Genomic DNA, 26,985 nt, shown 5'->3' on the forward strand with positions numbered 1-26,985 from the left:
CACAGTCTCTACTACACCCTCCCAGCCTTCCTGGTATTCTACCTACATCTAGTTTACTCTGGGGAAGAAATTTTTCTTTGTATTACTCAGGGAGACAAGTTGCAAATTATCTGTATTCTTTTTCAGTAGTTTAGTTGGGCAGTAGAATCTGCTGGAGGCCAAATTCTCCACCAGGATGGGTGCTGATTTAGTAAATAATGCGAGTAATCTGTCTCTCTGCCTCACTTTTAAATAATTATCAGGATTTGAATGCTTATATATTTGGAGAGAAGAGCAACAAAGATGGTAAGGAATCTGAAATCTAAATCCTACAAGAAAGACTAAAGGAACTGGGTGTGTTTAGCTTAAGGAGGAGAAGACAGGACAACAGTCTTCCAATACTTGAAGGGTTGCCGCACAAAAGCAGGTATGGATTTATTCTCCATTCTGAGGTTGGGACAGGAAGGACTGGGGAGAATCTTGTCAGAAGGAGATCCAACCTGGTAATATGGATATATTTCCTGGCAGTGAGAACTATTAAGCAATCGAACAGCTTGCCTGCTGGAATGGGTGATCCATTGTTGGAGGTTTTCAAGAAAAGATTAGACAACCGAACTGGTACAAAAATCCTGGCTTGGGTTAGGGAGCTGGACTAGAAGACATCCAAGATCCCCTCCAACACTGTTGTGTGAAATATTTTCAGAAAATTAATTCTTCGTTTAGAAAATGTCCATGAATATCTTTAAAGAAAATGCAATTACCCATCAATGAGGGAGGATTTAGTTTTTTCTAATCTGGAATTACGGTATATTATCATGCTTTGATATTGTTAAGTATTAAATACTGGAAGGCAACAATGGGCGTTAATTTTTCAATTTGGGCAAGTCTGGGACATACATACAGTATATAGCACCTTGGTTTGGATGAACAGTATTAGGGTCTAAATATATTAAAATACTGATATTTTTTGAAACAACTACCGTTAGAAAACTGTAGAATGTAATGTCTAATTAAAAAAGGGATTCAAATCTTTTTCTCATGCTAAATGGGTAATCCCACATTTTTGGGAAAAGTAATTGGGAAATTGGATGGAAGCAAGAATATTGATTTTGGAAAATATTTTTTTTTTAATATGCTCATTTTCCAGATGTAAGCAGTAGCAATATTTGCAGATACATTTGTTTGAACCAGCAGCTCCTGAGATTCCTGAGCTACTACAATAACTTTAAATGTGTGTGAGAGAGAGACTGTCTGTCTCGTCTCTCTGTATAGATAGATAGATAGATAGATAGATAGATAGATAGATAGATAGATAGATAGATAGATAGATTGTTGTTGTTGTTAGCTGCGAAGTTGTGTCTGACCCATCGTGACTCCATGGACAACGTTCCTTCAGGCCTTCCTGTCCTCTACCATCTTCTGGAGTCCATTTAAGCTCACGCCTACTGCTTCAGTGACTCTATCCAGCCACCTCATTCTCTATCGTCCTCTCCTTCTCTTGCCCTCAACCTTTCCTAGCATTAGGCTCTTCTCTAGTGAGTCCTTTCTTCTCATTAGGTGGCCAAAGTATTTGAGTTTCAAATTCAAGATCTGGCCTTCTAAAGAGCAGTCAGGGTTGATCTCCTCTAGGACTGACCGGTTTGATCGCCTTGCAGTCCAAGGGACTTGCAGAGTCTTCTCCAGCACCATAGTTCAAAGGCTTTAATTCTTTGGCACTCAGCGATAGATAGATAGATAGATAGATAGATAGATAGATAGATAGATAGATAGATAGATAGATAGATAGATAGATAGGGTTCTGTTTTACAAACAATATCAGTATTACCAAATTTAATTCTATAGACAGTCCATGTATATATGTGTAAATAGCAGCCAAATGATGTCCAGTATTAAGCTGTATTATTCCCCCCCAATAAAAATAAATCTGCTGCCAGACAAATAATGGGCCTACTTATCTATTATGTTCAATGTTCAAAGTATGCAATTAAGGGAAATTAATTCATCGTTGATATTTTTAAATAGGAGATTTAATCTTGCTTCTCTACCACGAGATACTGCAATTGAAGAGGGGAGTATAGAGAAGAATTAAAATAATTATCATTGACATTAATACACAATAGCTTGTTCCAACATGATGCATGAGCGGGAGCCTCTCTGAAATACTATGTATTCATTTATCAAAATATGTATTGTAAAAGAATTGGACATCTGATGCTTTGCTTCAAAACAAAGTAACAAAAAAATAAAAAAGAGGCTTTTCAGGCCTTTAAATTCTATTATCAATGCCAAGTTACATTTATTTGCTTGCTTGAGACAACATGATTCATTCTGTTGCATCAGAGGTTGCATTTGATTTTGCTCCAGAATCTGGAATGAATTCACACATGACAGGAGCAACCATATTTATTTTATCTATTTATCTGCTCTTTCCAAGTTTGAAGTAGGAATCAAAAGGATCGTGTGTAGGTAATGAAAACTAAATCTTTTCCTCCTGTGTCTCCAGTTTGGCTAACTTTAGATTGCAAACCTGAACTAGGATAAAAATAACAGTAATGACAAAAAGAGAGTCTAACTATTTCCTATCAAATGCAAAATGCAGCTAATGTTATCTTCTCCCTTCTACAGAACACACAAAATGTAGCTACTATAACCACATTGACCTTAAGGCTTAGGTTATAAGTGAAAATTGAACTAGGTTTTACCTTCATACAATTGTAGCTGTTTATTCTCTCATTTCAAGGTATGTACAGGGCAGTTGGTCCCAGGCTAAGACCCTCGTACAGAAGTGCTTTAATGCTTTCTGTCTATAGTTCTCCAGATCTCAAACATTTCCTTTCATAGACAGTTTGCTTTCCAAAAATAGAAGTTTCTACTCTTTCTTGCTTTGTGACCATAGTTGTAACATACTTTATATTCACCTTTTACTTGAGTATGGAATTTCAAAAAGAAATTGAATGCTTTTACTCAGAGTAAATGAATGAGGAAGGGAATTTCCAACTCAAAGTATTCATATTTTAAGTTAACAGTATTTCATCTTTTCTCCTCTCCTTATCTTCTTTCTGTTAATCAAGTAGGTGTACTGAAATAGATAATGAAAAAAAAAAATACGTGGAAAAGGCAGAATGTGAGAATAAGTTGTCCTTTGTGTGATAGTTGAAAGTAAAATATATTATTGAACATGCTGGAATTTTCTTTTAATCCCAGAAAGTATGCATAGGACTGTGGGTGTTTTGTTTTTTTTCTAACAATGAGGCTGATATATATTCTCCTTTCCATTCAACATATTATGGAAATGCATAGTGACACCTACTGGAGTATTTCTATGGCTAAGAAGATAGGATATCATTTTCCTTTACTTGAAGATCTTCTATACTTCATTTTTTAAATTTCTTTATCATAATAACGCTATTGTTCCCTTAATGTTGCTAAAAACTAGGTTGATTCCTTTATTGTCTTTTAATTCAACAAAACAGGTTTTTCATGGTGTACACTTTCCTGGATGTGCAAATTAAATGATATGGTAATGATGGGTTGTCTTTTGATAGACCTCTTAAACTAGTTTGTAGCTAGTTGTGCCTTCATTGAAGAGAAAAATTATAGCAGGACTATATAACATTGAGAAGTCTTAGGAGATATCATCAAGTATTTACCTTTCACTCTAATGCATCTACCTCCAATAGTTTAGAACTTTAAGGTATAATATTTTTACTACATAAATGGAGAATAAATTATTATTGTTGTTGTTGTTGTTCTTGTTGTTAATGTTGGAAGGGACCTTGGAGGTCATCTAGTCCAACCCCCTGCATGTACTCAACTCACAATAATTTGGCAAGTACTCAGAAAAAAATGTAATTTGGTTTCATATAAGACTGTTTTTACATGAAGTAGTTTGATATCTGATCAGAATTTAATAAGCATGAGAAAGAGAGAGGAACTCATTCCACGAATTCCAGTCAATAGGCCTTTTGCCACAAGATTTTTTTCTATTTTCTTTTTTTCCCCTAATGGTTTTTTTACAATATTAATTTCTTTTAATATGCCTTAATGTTCAAGGGCATTTATTTTTATGTAAATCAATTATTCATTAAGAAAGGCACCACTCACCCCATTTTAATTTAAATTAAGAATGATTACGGAGGCAGGGGGCAGACTGGATTTCCTTGTATTATATTTGGGAAAAAATGTGTTTATGTTATAGTTGCATGAACAAAACTTTATTTAGCCTCAAACAATTATTTTCATTGAGAATGCTAAATCTCCATTTCTCTAGTTTAAAATTGCACATATTCTTAAAATTCAGCTTTAATTTATAATTTCATACGTTTAGGTGGAGCTTTTTATCTGGGGCAGGATAAGATGTAAGGACTAAACTGAAAGAAGGAACTAACTTTAAGGAAAACAAGAAGGCTCCCAAACAAGTTGCATTAAGTATAGCAAACTCATAATCAACCTTATAAAGAAATTCAAGCTTCTATATCAAAACTAGAAAATTTTAAATATATTCTAATATTTAATATCTAATATTCTAATATTCATCTCATATTGAGGGGTATGGATGGCAAATTTACTATTACAATTTTTATAGTATTTTTAACCAATTCCTGAGCATCTGTCTTTTGGCTAGAGAAGGTTTAGTGTTAGTTGTGAAAGTTGAGCGGATTCTACGCCTATACTTTCTGTTGAATCATAGCCTCAGGGTTCTTCCATAAATGCCCTTCCTTTAGTAGATATTACAGAAATAACTTTTGTGTTTGAGGCTATTGGGTAAAAGTCGTACACTTAGAGACCTCAGTTGCAGATGGAGGTTTGGCAGAAGAACCATGCAGAATCTTACCCAATGTTCCACCCGGTGTATCCTTTTACAATATTTCTACCTTGTCTTTCTAATTCAGAGTACTTCAGGTACCTTTCCAGAAATGAACTGCAGTACGGTATAAAAATATATAAATTAATTTTCAGACAATTGTTCCGCTGTTAAAGCTGTGGAACGCTATAACAATGATAAATGGAAAACATTGAACAACTCAGTTGTTTGACTAAATGTTCGTTTCTCTCTCTCTTCTCTCTGTGTGATTCTGTGTGTGTGTGTGTGTGTGTGTGTGTGTGTGTGTGTGCGTGCACAAATTCAGTTCTGCAAATACCAAACTCCATTTGGTGTTGAATTTAGGTTGAATTTAGCTCTTGAATTTCATAATTGATTATCAAGTTGAGAAAGCTCAAATGTTAAACGGTGGCCTCATGATTTTTTAGCGCTGTTCTTCAGCTAAAAGACGTTAGCGATGATTGAGCAATAGCAGAGAGCTGTTGTTCTATTTACGAGTACCTCAGAATGAATAGATATATATATTTATCTTCTTTCTCCCTAGTGGAGTACTTAGAGAAGCCCCAATAAGAGCACATAAATGCATGTTTTGTTGCCACAGAAGAATGACTTAGCTGTTCCAATGAAAAACAAAGACTTAAATAAAGACCACATTAGAGGCACTTAAGTGAAAAGCTGCAAGGAGTAGCTAGTAATGTTTTGCTACCATCCCCCATGCACTGATTACACACACACAAATTTATATATTGGCAAAGATGCTTGATTATTATATATCATCTAATATGTAGCAAAATATAACTACGCTGCTTGAATGAAAACTAAAATGAGTAAGGTTTGCCATGCCACACTACAGTCTTCCCTTTGATAAAGTTTTCTAACTTTTTGTGTACTCTTTTTTATATAAAAAAAATGGAATACAGTTCTTTTTATTTTTTGCCTATAGTCAACGCTAGAAATTTTAGTATATGTGACTGATATCTTATTTTGAATACTGTTCCTTTTTTGGAAGTATTATATTTATATTTTTTCCTGATGATTTAAAATCTTAGAAGTGTCGTGGATTATAAACCACTCCATCAGCTCTACATGTCATTATCCTAAATATATATTGTACTGTGCTTGATAAATACTTCTTCTATCTAGTAGTCCACAGAGTTTTCATAGTAAACATTTAGCCTATAAAGCATCACAAGTTAAGAGTATTTTGGCATATTTGCGAACTGAAGGCTTTTGCAGCTAAAGTTGTATATTTGTGAACAACTTTACAGAGTGGTTAGAATACAATTAAATAATTGACATTGTGCTTGGATCTATTTTCTTTTATGTTTATTATATGTACAATTCTTTTTTCCCCAAAGAGTTTATTTTTTTTTTGGAATTGCCACTAATTTTTTTCCTGTAGTTATATTAAAAATTAAACTTGGCTGTTTAACAGACGGAAGATACATATCCACAGAAATCATTTAATTGAGAAGTTGGATATTCTAACATGTCTTATTCCTAAGATGTATTCCAGTGGGCTTTCCATACTAAAGTTGAATAAGTTTTATTATATATATAAAAAAATCAACTTTAATTATTAAATTAGCTTGAAACCTGCTTGTTAGGGCTGCATATTCTCACTCTTCCCATTTTTGTCATAAAGCAAACATCATTAAGGCCTTTTAAGTACTACAAAGATGATTTTAATGCTCTCCTATTTTGAGTTGTCGATGTGAAAAACTCTTTTCTGACTTGTCTGTGAAATTGGAAATAAAGGTTCACTACATACAGTCTTGATTGTAGGTTGTTGCTAACAAATTTAGGAATGGCTTTTCTAGGAAAGGACATTTTAATATACGTATATTCCAAGGATGCAAAAGTTATATTTAGATTTTATTTTATTTACTTATTTTTCCAATATACTTTCCAGCTCATAGGTCATATTTGACCAACTGCTTTCAGACAAAGACCTGGTACTTTGTTGAACTATTTAGGAATCAAAAAGACTGTCTTAATTTAAAACAAGGAGTCTTTGTTTTAGTTGGTGACTGTCTTGTGAAATTTTTCAGTTCTCAGCGGGTTAACCAGGGAACAGGGGCAGAGTCATAATTGGCCTATTTAGAGTGTTTTGCATGTGAATAGTGTGTTAGTGAAGCATTACTAAGTCTGTTGTGAGTGACATGGTGATTAGAATTTAGATTAGGGAAAACACATTCTGTACTTTATCAAGTACAGTAATTAGTTCAGTCAGTAAAAGTTGATTACAAGTAACGATAAAGTTAGATTTTTGGTACTTAATTTTGAAATTTCTTTATTAAATGGGAAATTTCTTCATCATATAAATGGTAGTATCTGCACCTGTTTTATTGCATATCAGAAAAATTAAAAGAACAATGTGTTCAGTGCAGAGTATAATCAGGGGATTTGTATATTATGGGTAAGTTGCAATGTAGTTATAGTAATAGAATTTTTAGAAAATGTCAATCTCTGGTTTTTCCTTGTTACTGTGCTTAGATTCCATTTCTTCTGGATTAGTAGTAACTATTGTCCATTCGTAAGTAAGTACTTTTTGTATTTCTGGATGCTCACATTCTTATTGTAGCAGTATGATATTGAAATAGCTTGTTAAAACAACTTCTGTTCACTATGTTTTTCAATCTCTGTTCCCTGTTCCAAGTAATGTAGCCAAACAACAGCTTATTTCAGTAATATATATATATTATTATTTTCACTTCTTATTCAAGGACCATATACTTGATAGACACATTTTATATGGTAACTATAATGCACTTTTAAAAATAGTTTTATTGGACACAAGCACCTTTTTTAGAATGATTATCTCTTCGCAATGAAATCATTTGGCAGTTACTATTAAGTTATATTGAAGAACACAATATATTTAATTTATCCTAAATAATATAGAAAAATAAGGAGATCACAATCTTTTAATAAAGTTAAAAAAATATTCATTTTCTGTTTCCTTCAAGCAGGAAAAAAAATAAAAAGCTATTCAAATATTTAAGCATTTCCTTTCAGTAACAGTGAAATTGTTCTCTATTTTTTTTGAAAAGACTGTTTTTCAATATTTAAAACAATCATGCTGAGATGCATTTTGACTGGCTGCTTGCAACAATTTGCTTGTTACAGACAACCTTCATATTATTGGCTGTTAAATTTGAATCAGCATAGAAAAGGCAATAGGGGAAAAGTTAGATGTAACAATACTTATTTTTCAAAAATCTTTTAGCAAAGTCTCCTTGGAGGTGACATGGAAATGGGCAACCCAGGAACTCTTTCTCCTACCAAACCTGGTTCTCAGTACTATCACTATTCTAGCAATAACCCACGAAGGAGGCCTCTGCACAGCACTTCTGTTGGTGAGTTACTTCCTTACATTTCCAATATGCAACTTCTACCGAACTGTCTTACACAACTTGATAAAGACATGCTAAGCTCAGTGCTAAATCATAGACTGTGAAGGTCTGAGGCTGCAAACATACCTCTCACAGTTCCCCTGTTATCTTCCTCTTTCAGAAGTACAAACAAAGAAAGTTCGAAAGGTTCCTCCAGGTTTACCATCTTCAGTAAGTACTCCCTGTCAGTTTGCTATTTGTATTTCCATTGTGTCTTTAAGTAAATGAGGTGCCATTGGTCATGTTACTGATTTACAAATGAAATCAGTTATTGTCCTCTGTGTTGAATCATCATATGGATAAATAAAATGACTGCATACATTATTCTCCTTTGACCAAAAATAAATTGGTGATGGGTGATATTTTTGGATAGTTCTATCAGTATCCAACTCCAGATAGAATATGCATTAGTTTCACAAGCTGGTTAAATTCTTTGTCAGCGTTCTGATGATTTATGGATTTGCATGTTAAAAGAGATTTGTGAGGAGGATTTATGCAACATTTACATGGGTCTGAGCCCAGAATAGAAGGACATCTTCATTTTTTTCAGTGAAGTATCTGAATTAGAGCTGTTAGCTGTATCTGTTCAAATAGCTCTCTCGCTGTGTGTGATTCCAGGTGTCAGCCAGTAGGCTTCAGGTATTATCAAAGGAATTCTAGGTTATAGTAATAAATTGAAGCATTATTAAACCTCCAATTGTCCTATTTTCACTATTAACAAATGGTATGTTTATAAAGAATTGGGGGCAATATCCTAATTAATTGCTAGCATATGTTTAAATTATTTTGCAGTAAAAACTATATGTAGGTAAAGAGAGAGAAAGAGTTTATAAATTGTGGGTAATTAATTCCTGCAGAAAATAATACTCGTGTGTGTTTTGTTCTTTATTGCATATTAACATTCTATTATTTATTTATTTATTTTTTAAAAAAAATAATAAAACTACTTACTCCAAAATAATTCAATATCCTATATTTTCAGTTACCTTGTTGATTAATTTGAAGTTTAATCTTAAAACAAATGTATTTGGGAAAGTAGTTTTAAATCTAAATAGTAAAATCTGGATTCTTTTATTATTCAAGTATGTGAGGGCACCTATTTTACCTAGACGTATAAGCTGTACTTAATAGAGATAATTATAAAGTTGGCATGCCAGACAAATAATATTTTATATTGCAAAACTATTTGTTTTGATTTGTGGTTCTGATGTTGTGTTATTGAATAAAAAGAATACATAAAATAAAATATTATTTTACAACTACTGATGTTTAGCCAGTTGCTGTTATCTCATTTTTATCTGATGCTTTCAGCAGTTAGTAGGCTAATCTTCAATATCTTAGATGTTCTTGATAGTATTCCCTGAGTGCAGTGAACAGTTAAAGGAATGAAATCATTGTTTTAAATTCATACATGAATTATGGTGTAGCTTTTTAACTTCTGCACATCTGTTGAAGAAGAAATACTCCGAAACTAAAAATGATTAACAAGCAAATTGCTTAGTTTTCTTGACTGCCAGGGGAAAATTCAGGGCAAAGAAATATTGTGTGTGTGTGTGTGTGTGTGTGTAATTGTTGGGTTTTTTATGAATATTTGAATAGAAGTTGAACAGCATTTGGAGTAAGAAGAAAACGTAATATACTTGATACTTTGATTTCTAATCATTTTTAAGACAACCGCAGATGAAATATAGTTTGCAGCTGTTCATATTTTGCAAGAAGCCAGTAAAAATAACATGGATATTATTAAAATTGCTATAGAATACATCATCAAGATGTTGTAATATAATAAAATTGTTTTTTTATTAAAAATCATTATAAATAACGCTCAAAGTTATAAAAGGTAATGTTATATTATGTTAAGGTTTAAAAATTATTTTTTTAAAAGCATTTTACAACATATTTTTTAGAGTTTTGTTTTGAAAATATTTTTGCTTTGGAACCTAATTGTTTGTAGACAGTACTGCTAGATCTTTAAGAATGCTACAAGGTGCCTAATTTTACATGGAAAAGAAAATATGAGGTGGATTGGGTGATTTGATTAAAGTGTTCAACTATTTTGAAAGAATGTTATTTAAATAAGTTTCTATTTGATAAACTTCACTATTGATAAACTCTTCTGGAGTATTTCACATGTAATAATTTCCTAGTATTACTTAAGAAAACAAATAAGAGCATTTGATTCAGTGCAAAAAGAAATATGCTGATTATAGCTTTAGATTTCTTTGTCTATTTAACATCTAGAATATATTAAACATCAGAGAAATTTTTTTTTTACCACTGCAGATAGACAGACAGACAGACTTTTTTTACTGCGATATACAGTATGTTGTCTAAATAAAGAAAATCCTCAAGGAATTCTAGTAGTTTCTTTTATGAACTGGTTTTGACAATTATTCCCCTTTATATAATCTATAGCAAATTATGTTGTATGTATCAGTAAATGGTTGAGATTTTGAAAAGAATAATACAGTCTGTTGTACAGCACAATGTATTTAAATAATGCATGTTGTCACATTGTAGTATATGATACCATTATGTTGGATAAACAATACACAATGGAAATTGACTAAATAGATTACACAGTACTTGGTAGATTAGAAATGAACTGAGGAATTTTTTTCTTAAATTATTTTTTTCTTAAATCTTTTCATTGTACAGGAAATTGTAATTGATGATTCATACATTTAGGAATTGTGAAAATCTGTAGATTTTCAATACATTTGTTTGATGGTAGAAATATACATTTTTATATTTGTTTTTTGCTGGGTTTCCCCCCCCCCCACCCCATTTAGCTCCTGGGCGTATTTCAAGTGGTTTCTTTCATTTGGCTAAGAATGCAAGAAGAACTGTAATGGCATAGACCAATGGTCCATCTAATATTTATAATCTAACATCAGTTAATCAATAAACAAATTAGTCCAGCATCTTTTAACATCCAGTAGCCAATCAGATGAATTTGGGAACCTTTCTTTGATTGAACAGAGTAATATATTGTTATCAGAACTAGTAGCTCTTGATATCTGTTTCCTCCATGTGTTTGTTCAGCCCCTTTTAAAAACCTTTAAATGATTGGCCATCACCACATCTTATAGCATCAAGTTTAATCACTCAGATGTGTGTTGTATAAAGATCCCTAGTCATTCTTGCATTTAATTTAAGTTAAATTAGAATCCTGACATTGGAAAAGAGAAAGGAGACTTCTGTACATTTTCTCCATCATAAGTGATTTTATAAAATCTCTTGTCATTTTTCAGATTTGATGATCATCACTATAAATATTGTTATATACAGATTGTATATAAAGCCATTACTGTATTGCCAGTTTTACTTCCGATCTTGTTTTTTCATTATTCCCATTGTACAGTTTGCCACCTCCTGCTCCTTCATCACTGGCTGCTGTCAAAGAGAGGTCACACTTTCAATGAGTTATCCACTTTTTCAGATGCGTTTCTGGATCATTTATTGCCAGTCCTGATTTCATTAATGAATGCATGAAATTTAGTTGTTTGTGCCAATCAGCATGAATTTATGTTTGCTTACACTGAACTACATTTGCTGTTTTAAAGACTATATGCAACATTTGGAGGGATCACTTTAAAGATGCTTGCCATCTCCTTTTGATTTTGCCACTCTGAATAATTTGATGACGTCATCAACTTTGACCCCTCTTAGCCACTTGAGGTCATCTGTAAACAAGTTAAGGATAACCAGTTCTAGCACAGATCCCTGAAGGCACTTACTTGTCATATTTCTGTCATGTGAAAATTGTCCATTTTTTTACTGTATTCTTTCTGTTCTTTTACCAATTGCCAGTCTGTAAAAGTGTCTGTCTTCTTAATCTCTCACTGCTAAATCTGCCCAGATATATATAGAAGGGACGCGGTGGCTCAGTGGGTTAGGACGCTGAGCTTGTCGATCAGAAGGTCGGCAGTTTGGCGGGTCGAAGCCCAACTGTCGCGTAGCAGAGTGAGCGCCTGTTACTCGTCCCAGCTTCTGTCAACCTAGCAGTTCGAAAGCACGTAAAAATGCAAGTAGAAAAATAGGGACCACTACGGTGGGAAGGTAACAACATTCCGTGCACCTCTGGTGTCTAGTCATGCCGGCCACATGACCACGGAGATGTCCTCGGACAAGCGCTGGCTCTTCGGCTTTGAAACGGAGATGAGCACTGGCCCCTAGAGTCAGAAACGACTAGGGGTGTGTGTCTGTGTGTGTGTAATTTTTTTTTATTGCTAACAAAGAATTAAAGAGAGGCTGATATGGCCATTTCAAACTCATTTGTTCTCATCAGTCAGTGATTGTGTATGAGTGGGAAACAGAGAAGAACTAATAATTGCAGAGTTATATGCTACAGTATTCTTAGATCCGCAGTAATTTCATCAACCTCCATAAGAGTTTTCTTGATGAATTATCCAATGGTGTATCATTTGAAATAATCTGTAGACATTTTCCAGAAGTCATTACTTCTCTGGCTATTTTAATATACAGAAACAGGACAAAAGTAGCATAGGTCTTCATATCTCAAGCAAATCTAGGTTTATCTATAAAATGTTGAATAGTTTAAGGATTAGTATTTGGATGGGAGAGTTTCAGGGCAATTGGCTAAACTGGGAAGTTTATTTATTTATTTATTTAATTGGATTTATATACCGCCCTTTCCCGCAGGACTCAGGGCGGTTTACAGGGTATTTAAAACAAGAAATACAAAAGTTAAAAACAATTAAAAATAATTACAACAGTCCCTGAAAAAGTAAAAAACCCCAATTAAAATTAAAATTAAAATTCTCAGCCTGGGCCAGAGAGCTCGAAGAGCCAGGTCTTCAGGTCCTGGCGGAATGAACGGAGGTCGGGGGCAGTCCTAAGCTCCACGGGCAGCTGGTTCCAGAGGGCAGGCACACCCACTGAGAAGGCCCTCCCCCTGGGTGTTACCCGCCGGCAATCTTTTACCGGCGGCACCGGTAAAACAAACATGCCAGGAAAAGGCAAAATATTTTCAAGAAAAACAGCAGGAGTCACCAGGTAGGAAGTAGAAGTCCTTAGTCAAACTTGGCTAATCTTACTAAACTAGACAAAATCATACTAACTACATTAAAAACTGAGAACAAAATATCAGGCAATTCTATGACAATTGGGCTAGATTGGGAACTTTAAAAGAAAATCCTAAAGATGACAGTGAGAAACCAGTTTTATGTTGCTACCAGAAAACGTCTATATGGATGCTCTCCTATAATCACCAAGAGTTGAACTCAACTTGAAATAAGAGCTTGCCTTTTAAACATTTCTCAAGCTGACCAATGACTAGGAAAGAAGTTGCTTCATTATTTCGGACTTTTTAAATCTAGCTTTCACAAATGTTGGCATGCAGCTCTTGGGTCATCCCTCAGATAGCCTGGCCAGTGGTAAAGGATGATATGAATATTATCCTAAGTTGTTCTACCCAATAAATCCAATAAAGATAAATTGCGAATTGAAGGTGAGATTTTCTTTCAAGACTTGTTCTTAATTTATAATATTTAAGTGAAACTGTAAACTGCCTTGAAAACAACTATTTAATCAAACTTAGATGTAACATTCATACTTTAATAACAATTGATTCTGTTAACTACCCATAGGAAATGACTTGTATACTGATAGGTAAAGGTAAAGGTTCCCCCGCACATGCGTGCTAGTCGTTTCTGACTCTAGAGGCCGGTGCTCATCTCCGTTTCAAAGCCGAAGAGCCAGCGCTTGTCCGAGGACGTCTCCGTGGTCATGTGGTCGGCATGACTAGACGCCAAAGGCGCACAGAACGCTGTTACCTTCCCACCGTAGTGGTCCCTATTTTTCTACTTGCATTTTTACGTGCTTTCGAACTGCTAGGTTGGCAGAAGCTGGGACGAGTAACAGGCGCTCACTCTGTTACACGGCACTCGGGATTCAACCTGCCAAACTGCCGACCTTCTGATCGACACTAACAAATTTATGTACCGGACATATGTGAATTGCCACTAGTCATATAGCTAACAAAATATTTGTACTTATTGCCTATAATCCACAAAAATAATAGAAATGGGTTACCATGAGCCATGGGGACACAGTAGTTAGAATGCAGTACTGCAGGCTACTTTTGCTGCCTGCTGGCTGCCTGCAGTTTGGTGGTTAGATTCTCACTGGGTCAAGGTTGACTCAGCCTTCTATCCTTCTGAAGTTGGTGAAATGAGGATTCAGATTGTTGGGGCCCATAAATAAGCTGACTCTGTAAACTGCTTAGAGAGGGCTCCAAAGCACTGTGATGCACTATATAAATCTAAGTGCTATTGCTAATTCAAAGATGGAAAAATTCACTTTTTATAAAGCAAAACATTAAAAAGGTAGATGAACACTACTATAAGTATTTTAACACAATGTGCACTTTGATGTTACTTGGATTGCAAGAATTTACAATAATTTGTATATAAATTGCTGTAGTTTGTTGCAATTGTAGTTACTCATGCTATTTACAGCAGAAATGTTACACTTACCACAGATAGGTGTAAAGAATTATAATCCGCATATAATCTGACAATTCACTGTGACAGATTGAATCTTAATTTATGATATGAGATTTCAGATTAGCTCAATTTACTACAATTTGTTTTATCAGTAGTTGCAAACATCATTTTTCCCTTCTTGAAAATATGGGCTGAATTTATACTTTCAGAACCATTTAATATTTTTTTTACCAAATCCTAATTATCTGTACAAGTACACATCCCTCCTTTTTTATTTGTTTTATTCATTTATAACATAAAATGTGAAAATACAAAAGCAAATAATAGGGGACAACAGTACGGAAAAGGAACACAAAAAAGGTGTGAAGAAAGGGAGGCATTGACTTCTGACACACTCTATTGCAGTAAAATCAGACAAAATCAAATCTCAACTTTTTACATTTCTGTAGTAATATGAACTGGCCATTTCTCTATTGGCAATTCAGTCTAATCTGTAAAACCCAAAATCATAATATCATTTTTTTTCCACCTCAAGCGCAAAGTCCAGAAGTGGTTTCCATGTAGAAACAAAAGTATTTATATTCTTTTCTTTTATCAGCACAGTCAATTTGGCCATTCTGCTAATTCCATCAGCTTTTGTAACCATTCTTCCATGGTAGGAATCGAGGTATCCTTCCACTTTTGTGCATAGAGCAATCTTGCTGCTGTCACCATATATAAAATCAGAGTTTTTTTTAACAGTTCTCTTTCCATTAGACCCAGAAGAAAAGTTTCTGGTTTAATCTTTATGTTCACTTTAAGAATTTTCTGTATTAATATATGAATCCTACTCCACTATTTCTTTGCCTTATCACATCTCCACCATAAATGATAAAAAGTCCCTTCTTTACATTTACATTTACAACATTCATTTGAAATACCTTTATATATTCTGGATCAGAGGTCACCAATCTTTGTCGGTTGGTGGACTGGAGGAAAAGGGTGGAGGAAGCATTTTACACATGTGCGTGTGCATGTGTTTTGCAAATGGGGCAGGACTAGCGCCCGTGTGATACTAGCCCTGTCCCATTCTTGTGTGATGCAGTGCCTTATTTCTGTGCCCCGCGGTGCAGTGGTGTACATTTTTGTGCCCGTTTTTGCACCCTGCAGTGCAGCGGCACCCTGTTTTTGCACCCCATGGTGCAGTGTCCTGTTTTTGTGCGCCATAGCACTAGCACAAGTGAGGGTGTATGTGCACATGCGTGCACAATGGCCAGCCTGTCCCATGGCCCAATGGCCAGCAGGCCACGGCCCACTACCGGGTGGCGGCCCCTAGGTTGGGGGTCCCTGTTCTAGATAACTGATCTGGTGTTAAATACCAGCGATACATCATTTTGTAAAATTTTTGTTTTAAGTTATAATTTAATGTGAATTTTAAACCTTTAATCCACATATTCCCCCATTCTTCAAGCATCACATTATACCCCAAATTCCTTGCCCAGTGGATCATACAATGTTTTACATGTTCATTTTCCAAATTCAATTTTAATAACATTTTATAGACCTTGCCCATTACATGATCATCACTACCACATATTAAGATTTCCAATTCATTAAGTGCACATACTTCCTAATTAATGGAATGTGAGCAACAGTATGTGACCATGCCACATAATCTCTAAAATAAACACACTAACTTCTGGAATAATGTGAGCATGCTGAACTAAAATTGCGGTTGGTACCACTTGTGTTCTGTCAAACCAGAGTGGTACTGCCCTTACTTTTAGCAGGGAATATTATATGTAAATTGGTGCTAGCTTCATGTTGCATTCCCAAAAATGATGATAATGGAAGAAGTAGACGAGTTTGTGGGAAATTGTGTAACATCTGACTGAAGATGAGGCAAAGTAAAAACATTCAGTTACATGGCTTGAATGAGTGTGAGAACAAGACGAGAATATAGAAAAAAAGTGATTGGACAATTCTGCTGTGACCATCATAAAGATGAATCAGTTGCCAAGCATTCAAATGTAAATCACGTGACTCTGGGGATGCCACAATGGTCATAAGTGTGAAAAATGGTTGTAACTTAATGGCTATTGTAACTTCAAACAGTCACTAACCGAACGTTTGTAAGTTGAGGACTACCTGTAGTCTTTGGTTGCTGAACAAATGGTCATTCAGCAAAGTTACAGTGGTGCTGAACAAACGGTAGTCATGAACACTCCTCTGAAATTCAGCTTTGTCAGCAAGTCCACAATCACATAAATAATCAAAATTCAGGTACTTAGCAACCTGCCTGCATTTATGACTGCAGGGTATGATTCCCCCTCACCTGTCTATCTTCCCCCCCCCCATTTGGCTGCACCTGCCATCTTTCCCTCCACCGCATCTGGTGCCCCCAACTGACCTTCACTTCTTCCTTCTGTTGATGAGTCAGGCTTTTTCATGAGGCATATGGTGGCAGCAACTGATCTTTTTCCTGAGATTACAAATGTCCTCCTTGAGCCTTGCATAGCTTCAGTGTCTTGTGCGCCCCCTTGAAGCCCTTGCACATCCTGCAGATGCCTTCTGAAAGGCAAGCCAGGCACACCTTGTCAACAGTGGGAGGAAGAAGATGGCAAAAAGTTAGTTTAGGACAGGAGGCATGGTGGATCACAGAATGGCTAAAAGGGCAGAACTGCAGGGAGACAGGTGGCTGGAGGGGAGTTGAAGTGGGCATGAGTGCAACTGTGCAAGAGAAACATGGGGTCCTTGCCTAACGATGCCATATCTGTCACATGTGTCTGTCATCTGCCATATGTGTCTTTCCCACATATCTGTAAGAATATGTGGGAAGGACTTTGGGAGATAGTGATGCTGCCTAGGGAATGGTCAGATATCAGGCAGCTTAACCTGCAAAAGGAATGTAGCAGCTATCTCAGAAGGTAAAGGTAAAGGTAAAAGTTCCTCTGCACATGCGTGCTAGTCATTTCCAACTCTAGGGGGCAGTGCTCATCTCCGTTTCAAAGCCGAGCATCTCCGTGGTCATGTGGCCGGCATGACTAGACGCCAAAGGCGCACAGAACGCTGTTACCTTCCCACCGTAGTGGTCCCTATTTTTCTACTTGCATTTTTATGTGCTTTCGAACTGCTAGGTTGGCAGAAGCTGGGACGAGTAACAGGCTCTCACTCTGTTACGCGGCACTCGGGATTTGACCCGCCAAACTGCCGACCTTCTGATCGACAAGCTCAGCGTCCTAACCCACTGAGCCACCGCGTCTCAGAAGGGGCCCACCCAAATACCTCAGATTGTAAAGACAATGGTGGGAGATTTGTACTTTTAGACTTGCAAGATTCTATTAACGTAACTTTACAGTAAAGTAGAATTAGCTCATCTGGTCACTTTTCCTGTCTGGTCTACCTAGTAAGGCTGACATGACCTAATGACTATAGCTGGGACTACTGCATCTTTCATTGCTGAGCCTAAAAATATCTTTTCTTAGTGACAAAATATTTGGTCCCAGTTAGAGTTGTTAAGTAAGGACACCCAGTCTTAAATCCGAACCCAATGAATGGAAAACGGATGTAAAGAAGTCTGCTAACAACAGAGGAAGAAGAATTGTCTTCCAGAATGCCACAGAATTGTACGATGTTATTCTAATAGGGTGTATGAAAAAGTATGTTTGCTAGAAGAATGGGGTGAAAGAGTTTGTGGATGAGGAAGAATGTATATGACAGAATTATTGCTGCAGAAAAGAGCAAGGAAGAGCAATTAAGGGAAACCACAAAGTGATTTTGAATTTGTTTTGGAAGTGGGTAAAAGAAGTCTAAACAAAGAGGAAAGAAACTGAAATGAGAGAATGCTGCAAGTAGTGGTTTAGAAATTTGTATGGGGATGATGGTGATATGTTGAAAAGTGGAACTGTAGCAAATGCCATAATTGTTAGCAATAAATGTGGAAAGAAAAATGGTAGACAGCAGCTGTAGATGATATAAATGGAAAAATGTTAAAATGTGGTTTATGGTTTAGCTGTGATGCACTATGCAGATTTTTTCATGCATATGTGTGAGGAAGAGTATCTTTGCTTAAGCATGGGAAGAATATCTTCATTATTCTATATAGAGGGCTAAACAAAGACAACAAGAATAGAGGCAAAATGCATTGTGTTTAGTGTGTTAAGTGTCCCTTGGAAGGTGTTTGGCAGAATTATGCTTGAAAGGTTACAAGAGAAAATAATTAGTAAAATGTAAGAAATTCAGAGATGAATGTGAAAATAGTTTATTGTATGTTTGTTGGTGTGAAGAGAATAGGCTTGAATTATGAGAAATTTTGTATAGGTATAAGGTGCAAGTTGTGCACAAATGATGACAATGCCTGTTTCAAGAGTTCTGCTTTCTTGGGTGGTTAGTTGAAGTGGGTCCTTAAAATACAGATATGTACACATGTCCACCATAGATCTAAAGAGAATTTGTTCTACTTTTATTTTTACTTTTGTTTAAGTATTTTCTGGTTAACAATATAAGATGCCTGGGTTTGCCTACTTTAATTTAGAAAGTTTTTATTTAAAGATAGGGAACTTGTGGTCCCCCATTCAAAGTTGGACTTGATATGGGCAACATTCTATCCTTGTCATCTCACATTCATATGTATAATGGATGAATATCTTTGTCATGCTAACTTATTCATTTTCTAAGGTGTAGACTTAGGAGAGAGTGTTCTTCACATTTGCAATGGCAGGAAGTAATATGTCACTTGGGGATTGAGGTCAGCATATTTGTGAATCTTTGCCTTTTGTATTATTTTGTGGATATTTGACTATTGGTTTTTGGTGTATGTGAAAACCAAATGGTAATACAGGTAGTTCCTGCTGAAGAACGGTAATTGCAATTTATGACTTCCTGCTGGTTTCCCCATTGTCTTTGCTTGTCAGAAGCTGGCAGTGAAGATCACATATGTTGATCATTTGTGATACTGCAATGTCATAACTGTGAGCCAGTTTCCAAGTGGTCAAATCATGATGCCGTAACAACTGTATCCATGAAAACCCATTAGAAGTCCCTCTCATTTAGTGCCATCATAACTAAGACACTAAATGAATGCTTGTTCAACAAGAACTATCTATGTAGTCTGCATATATAAATTGTAATAAGAGACTGCAAAGGGACTTCATACTTTGCCTAAAAATTTATGGACCATTGCTCTAGTAAATAGTAATAGAAAGAATGATTGTTTAACATGAAATTATTCCTTTCGTATTTTTGTTTGTTTCAAAGGTTCGGATATCATATAATAACACAGTGTCATTTAGTGATAAACTGCAAGAATGATAGACATTTAGGACACTTAAGAAGAAAGTAAAAACATATATTTCTCTCTTCATGTTTTTAAAAAATATACAAGCCATTTTTAGATTAAGTTCAAAATCAACTTCACCCCATGTGCTTTGATTGCATGAAGATTGAAATGTGCCAACTAGCCTTTCTAGGATCCAGCATGATTTTGAAAGTCCCTGTCGAAACACTACTCAGGTGTTATGAGAAATTATCTATGCAATACATCTGTGCTTCTGCCAATCACACAGCATGCTTATGGTGAACCATGTCAGGTATCAAACAAGCTACTTTAAAGCTACTTGCAAACCACAGTAAGATATATGCTGCTGATGTCTGAATTTATGAATCTTATCTTTCAGGATAAGATCTGTTGGTTTCAAGAGATTGCTGAACGATTGAAACAAATATAGAGCCAACAAAGAATGAAAACAAGAATTTGTGCATTTGTGTGTTCATAGTTACACTTAATTATATTTAGTGCAAACTATTTTTTTCCATGATATCAAAATTAAATCTTTAATGCGTTCCACCCTTTAAGACATTGTTTTATCAGGACTAACATCTTTCATTATATAAATCAGAATACAACAACAGCATGTAACTAAACATATTTTCAAGTCATATGTTTACACTATGCATAATTTTAAGGTAGACTCTTGAAAATCTCAGCATTACCTTTTATTAAAAGTGAGCTTTTGTTGTGCTTGAAGAAGTGAGTTCTAAATTTGCCTAATAGAAATCAAACTTGCTGTTTTTCAAACGAAAATGCTTCTAATTGTTTTAAAGGTACTTAAAGAAGTATTTTTTAATTACTCTTGATTTGAAGCACACATACATTGGTTTTTACTTTGGTCCTGGTTTTGCTTCTTTTGAAGCGCATGGATAAATGAGTGGATGTATGGAGACAGAGAGACAGAGTAATATACAGATTCTAGACAGGTATAGTTAGTCTTCTGTCTTCAGTTTTTAAATACATTTCTTCCTCTACTCTAAGCAGTATGTAACTGATGGGCTGTCTTCTTTAGAGGTTTTCTACTATTTTTCCCCCCAGAATACTGAGCTGTGAAATTCATGCATATTCCCATTTAGACAATGATACTTTGTGTGTATGCACTGTGTAATGGCAATACAGTTTCTTTTAAATAAGTCTCTAATATGCCAACAATACTGTAAATTTCAAAGTCTGAATTTATGGATAATATGGATATGAGTAGAAGAATGCTCATTTTTTATCGAGAATGCATACCTTTAAATTACTCACTTTCTTTTGAAGTTTAAATAATTATAATCCAAGCCTTTGTTAATTAAAAGCTCCCAAGCTCCCAAACTCCCATTGTTTTATCTTTAGTGACCTTGCTTCAGGAATTGAAATGAAACTTTAAAGGCTTAGAACGTTTCTGGTTTCAACTATTATTATGTTATTTTTATTAATTTTAATAAAGGTTGGAATTCAAATGTGGAGTCAGCTAAGATTGGCTTTGAGTTTCTTGACGTCACCTCACTACAAAAAAATGGTTCTTCCAAGATTCTCCAAAGGGGTCCTCAACAACACCAAACCTGATATTGATTTTATTTAATTTTTTTGTTTATAATAATTAGTAGAACAAAAGTCATGAACAGTCATCAAGCCTACGGCCCTGACAGTATGAATATGGTCATGCTTGTGCTAAATGATTGTTCTTAGATATTATTAGCTATTATTTTATTATTTTATTTTTGTTTTTAATTTTGATTGTTTTACTATGTTTTTATTCTGTTTCTAACCTTTTATCCAGAACCATGCTTATGAGATAGGCAGCCATAAAAATTTATTAAATGTAATAAATATTCCAATGACATGCATAAAAAGGTGTAGTTAGAGGTAAAATTTAAAAGAAAAGAAATGGAACTTAGTTACTTTATATTCTCTCCTGACTTGTATAGGAGGAGGAGCCTAGTGTTGACATTGTGAAATCTAGCACAATAAAGTTTTTCGTGTCTCTTTCTGTTTGAACTAGACTGAAATTGCATTGAAATGCTAGTAAATATGGTCAGATACATCACAGACACAGTAACTCTGTTTTCAAGAATCCAGGCAGGTAGCCATTTATTATTTTTTTGCTGAATTTACCTCATCAATTTGGTCTTCCAGATAGGATATTAATATATGTTTTCATGACAAAATTTGTAGATAGACTATCAAACCATACTGCGTTATCGATATGTCAAAATGCATATTATACACTACTAAAGTACTTGCTATTGAGCTTCCAAAGAGTTGAGATTACAAATGGCAAATATCTAAACAAGAGCATGCGATTCCTAAAAAAAGAGAAAGCAAAACACGTAAGTAAAAGGGTGAAGCAAGCTAGGTTATTTCTACTCAGAAGGACAGAAGCAAGGCAAACCACTTAAGTATTATTTCCAACAAATAATAGGTATATGGTCACCATGAAATCACCAGGAGTCAAACTTATTTCAAAAGAGATTTACCCTTTTTGCTGTAAAGGGAAGTTTCACTGTGCCTGATTCCTTTACTTGCTTGCAAAGTCAATGTCATAAATTGCAGTAAAAAAACCTGCCTATTATGGCTCCCAGGCCTTGGTTTGTTGTTATACACAATCTGTTTATTGATTTATTTATTAATTCATTCAAATTATATAGCTGACCATCTCACATGTGTGACTTTGGTTCCGATATCAAATTGATAATAAGAGATGATAAAGAGCATCCTTGATGAAGAAATAGTTAGTGATTGGAGTACCAAACATTGATTCAAGCTATGGAATATAGAAAAATGGCAATCCCAGAACATTTCATTGCCCTCATGCAAACCTATCCAGATCAGGATGCCATAGTATATAGACTGAACCTGATGAAACAGACTAGTTTGAGATTGACAAAGGTCCCTATACAGGTAGTCCTCAACTTACAACAGTTCATTTAGTGACCATTCAAAGTTAAAACAGCACTGGAAAAAGTGACTTATGACCGTTTTTCACAGTTAGGACCATTGCAGCATCCCTGTGCTCGTGTGATCAAAATTCAGATGTTTGGTAACTGGTTCATATTTATTATGGTTGCAAGTGTCCCAGGGTCAGGTGATCATGTTTTGTGACTTTCTGACAAGCAAAGTCAATGGGGAAGTCGGTTTCATTTAACAACCATGTTACTAACTTAACAATTGCAGTGATTCACTTAACAACTGTGGCAAGAAAGTAAAATGGGGCATAACTCGCAAAACAACTGTCTCCCATAACAATGTAAATTTTAGGCTTAATTGTGGTTGTAAGTCAAGGACTACTTGTATTTTCCCTTTATTTGATCAAACTACATATGGAATGTAAATTGAAGGAAGCTAGATTGGAAGAAGAGTGTGATTTTAGAAGTGGCTGAAAAAACATTGGTAATCTGCATTGTGACACTAATTATTACTACTCTGATGCCACTGTAAATTATCTCAAGCTCTAGTGATGAAAGGAGCAGTATGAAAGAAATGGGATTAAGATTAAATATAGAAAAGACCAAACTAATGACAAGTACAGCAATCAGTCTTATAACTAATATTAAATATGAAGTGATGGAGAGCTTCTATCTTTAAGGATAACTATCAACAGTAAAAGAACCATAATTCAACAATTACACCACAAATTAGCACTGGATAGAGTAGCAATTAAGGCCTTGGACAATGTGTTCAGATGCTAGAACGTTTATACCTACAAAGGTTAGAATCTTGTGATTCTTTCTTCTGATTCTATGGAAGCGAAAGTTGGACTTTTTACACAAGCAAAGTAAAAAAGAATATTGATGCTTTTGAAGGTGAAGACTCCTGAGAATGCCATAAATAAACAAGAAAACAACACATGAATCATTAAATACGTCAACCCTGACTTCTTACTTCAGGCACAGATGATCAAATTATCATACTGTAAACACATTACATGAAGACCTAGCTTTCTGGAGAAATCTGTAATGCTGGGAAAGGGGAAGAGGATTAACAACAATACATAGATCAATTTGATTACAGAAATTAAGGGTGTATCACTGGAAAACCTGAAAGACTAGGTTGTGAACAGATCCTCCTGGAGAAAATCTGTGTGGTTGTTAAGAGTTGACCCCAACTTGGTAGCACATAATCCTATCGATCCAGTTAATTAAATTGGAGGGGGAAAATAAGGAAGCCTATATTTTTACAAATTGTTCACTGTACAATATCAGCCGCCTTTTTTTAAAAAAAAAGAGTACCACTACAGATTTCAGTTTGTCTGAATGTACATCTAAAATGTCGACTACCCATGGAGTTGAAACTTTTAACAGGAAAACTAAAATAATATGGTTCACCTGCAAGTTTTAAGATCAACGGAACTCAAAGATCATAAAACATATGAAGGTGCCAGGCTAGAAAGCAGGAGGCCAAGAATTAGGAGGAGGAAGGTGTGATGGACATGTTCGTCACCTGCATTACTTGTAAAAATAATAAAGGCAGGTTATAAAATGGGCTTTTACAGTTGAGAAGAACCTCGAGAAGAGACTTGGGTATTAATATGATAAATTTGAGTTGTACGTTATTTCAAAATATTTGGAATGAAATTAAAAGACACGTTAGGGGAAAAACAAAAAGCAAACACAAGGAAAGAGGAAGGTAACCCGTGTGCTTAGTATCTTTACCCACCTTCAAAATCAATTTTATCAGTTTTATAACTTCACTGAAACAAGTTGGAATATTTTTACTGAACAAGACATCAGTTTAGATCTTCAATAATATTGGGGCAAATAACTCAATATAGCTGTCTAGATTGGAAGGCTACCCTGTTTTCATACATTTAAAGTGCTTGGAGGGCTAATGGTACAGCTTAGCAATGCATAATATTAGGAAAAGCTATATAACTATAACTAGTAAAGTTTTCCCGTGGATAAAAATTAGATAATATTATACAATCAATGACCTTTTTAACGTTATTACCCTTATATATTTTACTTAGGTCATCTTTAATAAGCAACCTAGGACTAAGGAGAAACTTCCTGACAGTTAGAACAATTAACCAGTGGAACAACCTGCCTCCAGAGGTGGTGAATGCTCCAACACTGGAGGTTTTTAAGAAGAGACTGGACAGCCATTTGCCTGAAATGGTTTAGGGTTTCCTGCCTGAGCTGGACTAGATGACCTCCAAAGTCCCTTCCAACTTATTATTATCATTATGTAATATTTTATTGTTGTAGCTATTTTAGTCAAGAAGCAATTAATTTATTAGGTCTTTCACACCTCAATATATTTGCTTAATGATTCGTTGAATATTCTGTTTCAAGTGTATAAAGGGAATTCAGTTCCTGTTTAGTACTCATTTAAAAAAATTATGTTGTGTTGGTGTAAAGCAGCTAATATTTCTGCTTAAAGTTTCTCAAACTTTTTTCCCATATACCAAAATATAATTATGTGCATTTGTATTTTAAAGGTATCCCAAACAATCACTAAATTGTGTGTGTGTGTTTGCCTGCAAGTATAAACAAATATGATTAGAAAAGGGGAAAAAAATAATTCTTGATCCTTTTTTTCTGGATGGCCTTTACTGAAAAACTTCCTCTCTTTTGAACCACCTGTGGAAGAGTCTGGAAAAACCATTACCTCCTTGTTTTCCATTCAGGGGTTCCCACTTGTTATGAGAAATGCACAATATACTCTATCTGTAGATCTGCAGGATTTCAAAACAATGGGATGAGGTTTCCAAGCTGAATGGAAACAGAAACCCACACAATAAGCAGCTTCTGGGTCAATTTATACTCCAGCTGCAATGGTAAATATCATGAGTGACTTTTTGCCAGGATTGCTGCTGTAGGTTGGCCTTGCTCGACATTTTGTATGATTTTTATAAAACGCTAATTATTTCTGCAGTGAAGTCACCTTAGAGGTCCTGAACATCTTTGTTTGAAATTTTTTTGCCACATCCGTTGATGTTTTTTAAATCAGAGTTTTCAGTCTGAGTAGTTGTGGTTTATAAGGGACGTGGTGGCTCAGTGGGTTAGGACGCTGAGCTTGTCGATCAGAAGGTCGGCAGTTTTGTGGGTCGAATCCTGAGTGCCGCGTAACAGAGTGAGCGCCTGTTACTCGTCCCAGCTTCTGCCAACCTAGCAGTTCGAAAGCATGTAAAAATGCAAGTAGAAAAATAGGGACCACTCCGGTGGGAAGGTAACAGCGTTCCGTGTGCTTTTGGCGTCTAGTCATGCCAGCCACATGACCACAGAGACGTCCTCGGACAAGCGCTGGCTCTTCGGCTTTGAAACAGAGATGAGCACCGGCCCCTAGAGTTGGAAACGACTAGCACGCATGTGCGGGGGAACCTTTACCTTTACCTAGTTGTGGTTTGACATAAATTGATTGCCTGAATGTTCAGATCTACAAATCTGATTCAAACCCCTAAATTTCTGATTCAAAATATCCATAGAAGTGTTTTTCTGCATCAAATTGGTCAGTATAAAAATATGTATATTGTAGCAAAGCTTTTTTTTAAAAAAAATTTTTTTGACAAGTTGAGGTTTATTTTCTTTTAGGCTTTGATTAATTTAGCTGAGATTGTCAGATGGCCTGCAAGAAGGGAGAAGACTTTTGTTTTCTCTGTCTTCTCAATTTGGAACCTCTAATAAATCAAGCAAGAGTCACCTCTGTCCAGTACTTTAAACAGGAATAGTTTCCTCTTTATGGATTAATCTATAAAGTAGTTAAAAGATAAAGAGATTGTCACTTTACTTGGAAGTGATGCAATCATAATTCAGTTGTCATTCAAACCCAAAATCCAATATACCGTACTTCAGGCACACAGTTTAATGCCCCCAGTTTTTGTATACCCCAGCATATAAATCAAGCTGCATTCCAGAAAATCTGCCTTCAGGGGTGTCTGTAAAGTATGGTTTTTTTAAAAAAACCTCATCAGTGTGCCCACCATACTTATTTTTTTTAACCACACCTTGCAATATCCCTGCCTGCTTCCTTTTGATATAAGCTATTCTTAGAACTCTGGTATATTACTGGCTGTTTATATGTACACAGAGA

General features: G+C 35.3%; 1 protein-coding gene across 10 annotated transcripts in view; it reads left to right on the plus strand.

The window, feature by feature from the left end:
• TCF4 (transcription factor 4) overlaps window positions 1–26,985 on the plus strand; it is a 404,113-nt gene that overhangs the window by 246,278 nt on the left and 130,850 nt on the right. For 9 of the 10 annotated variants that reach the window (XM_083355584.1, XM_083355583.1, XM_083355580.1 and 6 more), the window contains 2 exons: window positions 8,031–8,160; window positions 8,318–8,367. The exons of the other annotated variant lie outside the window; for it this stretch is intronic. In XM_083355584.1, the coding sequence (XP_083211710.1) occupies window positions 8,031–8,160; window positions 8,318–8,367 (180 nt within the window). The remainder of the gene's footprint in view (window positions 1–8,030; window positions 8,161–8,317; window positions 8,368–26,985) is intronic. 10 annotated transcript variants of the gene reach the window in all.

This window comes from Vipera ursinii, assembly GCF_947247035.1.
Source record: "Vipera ursinii genome assembly, chromosome: 2".
Lineage (NCBI taxonomy): Eukaryota > Metazoa > Chordata > Lepidosauria > Squamata > Viperidae > Vipera > Vipera ursinii.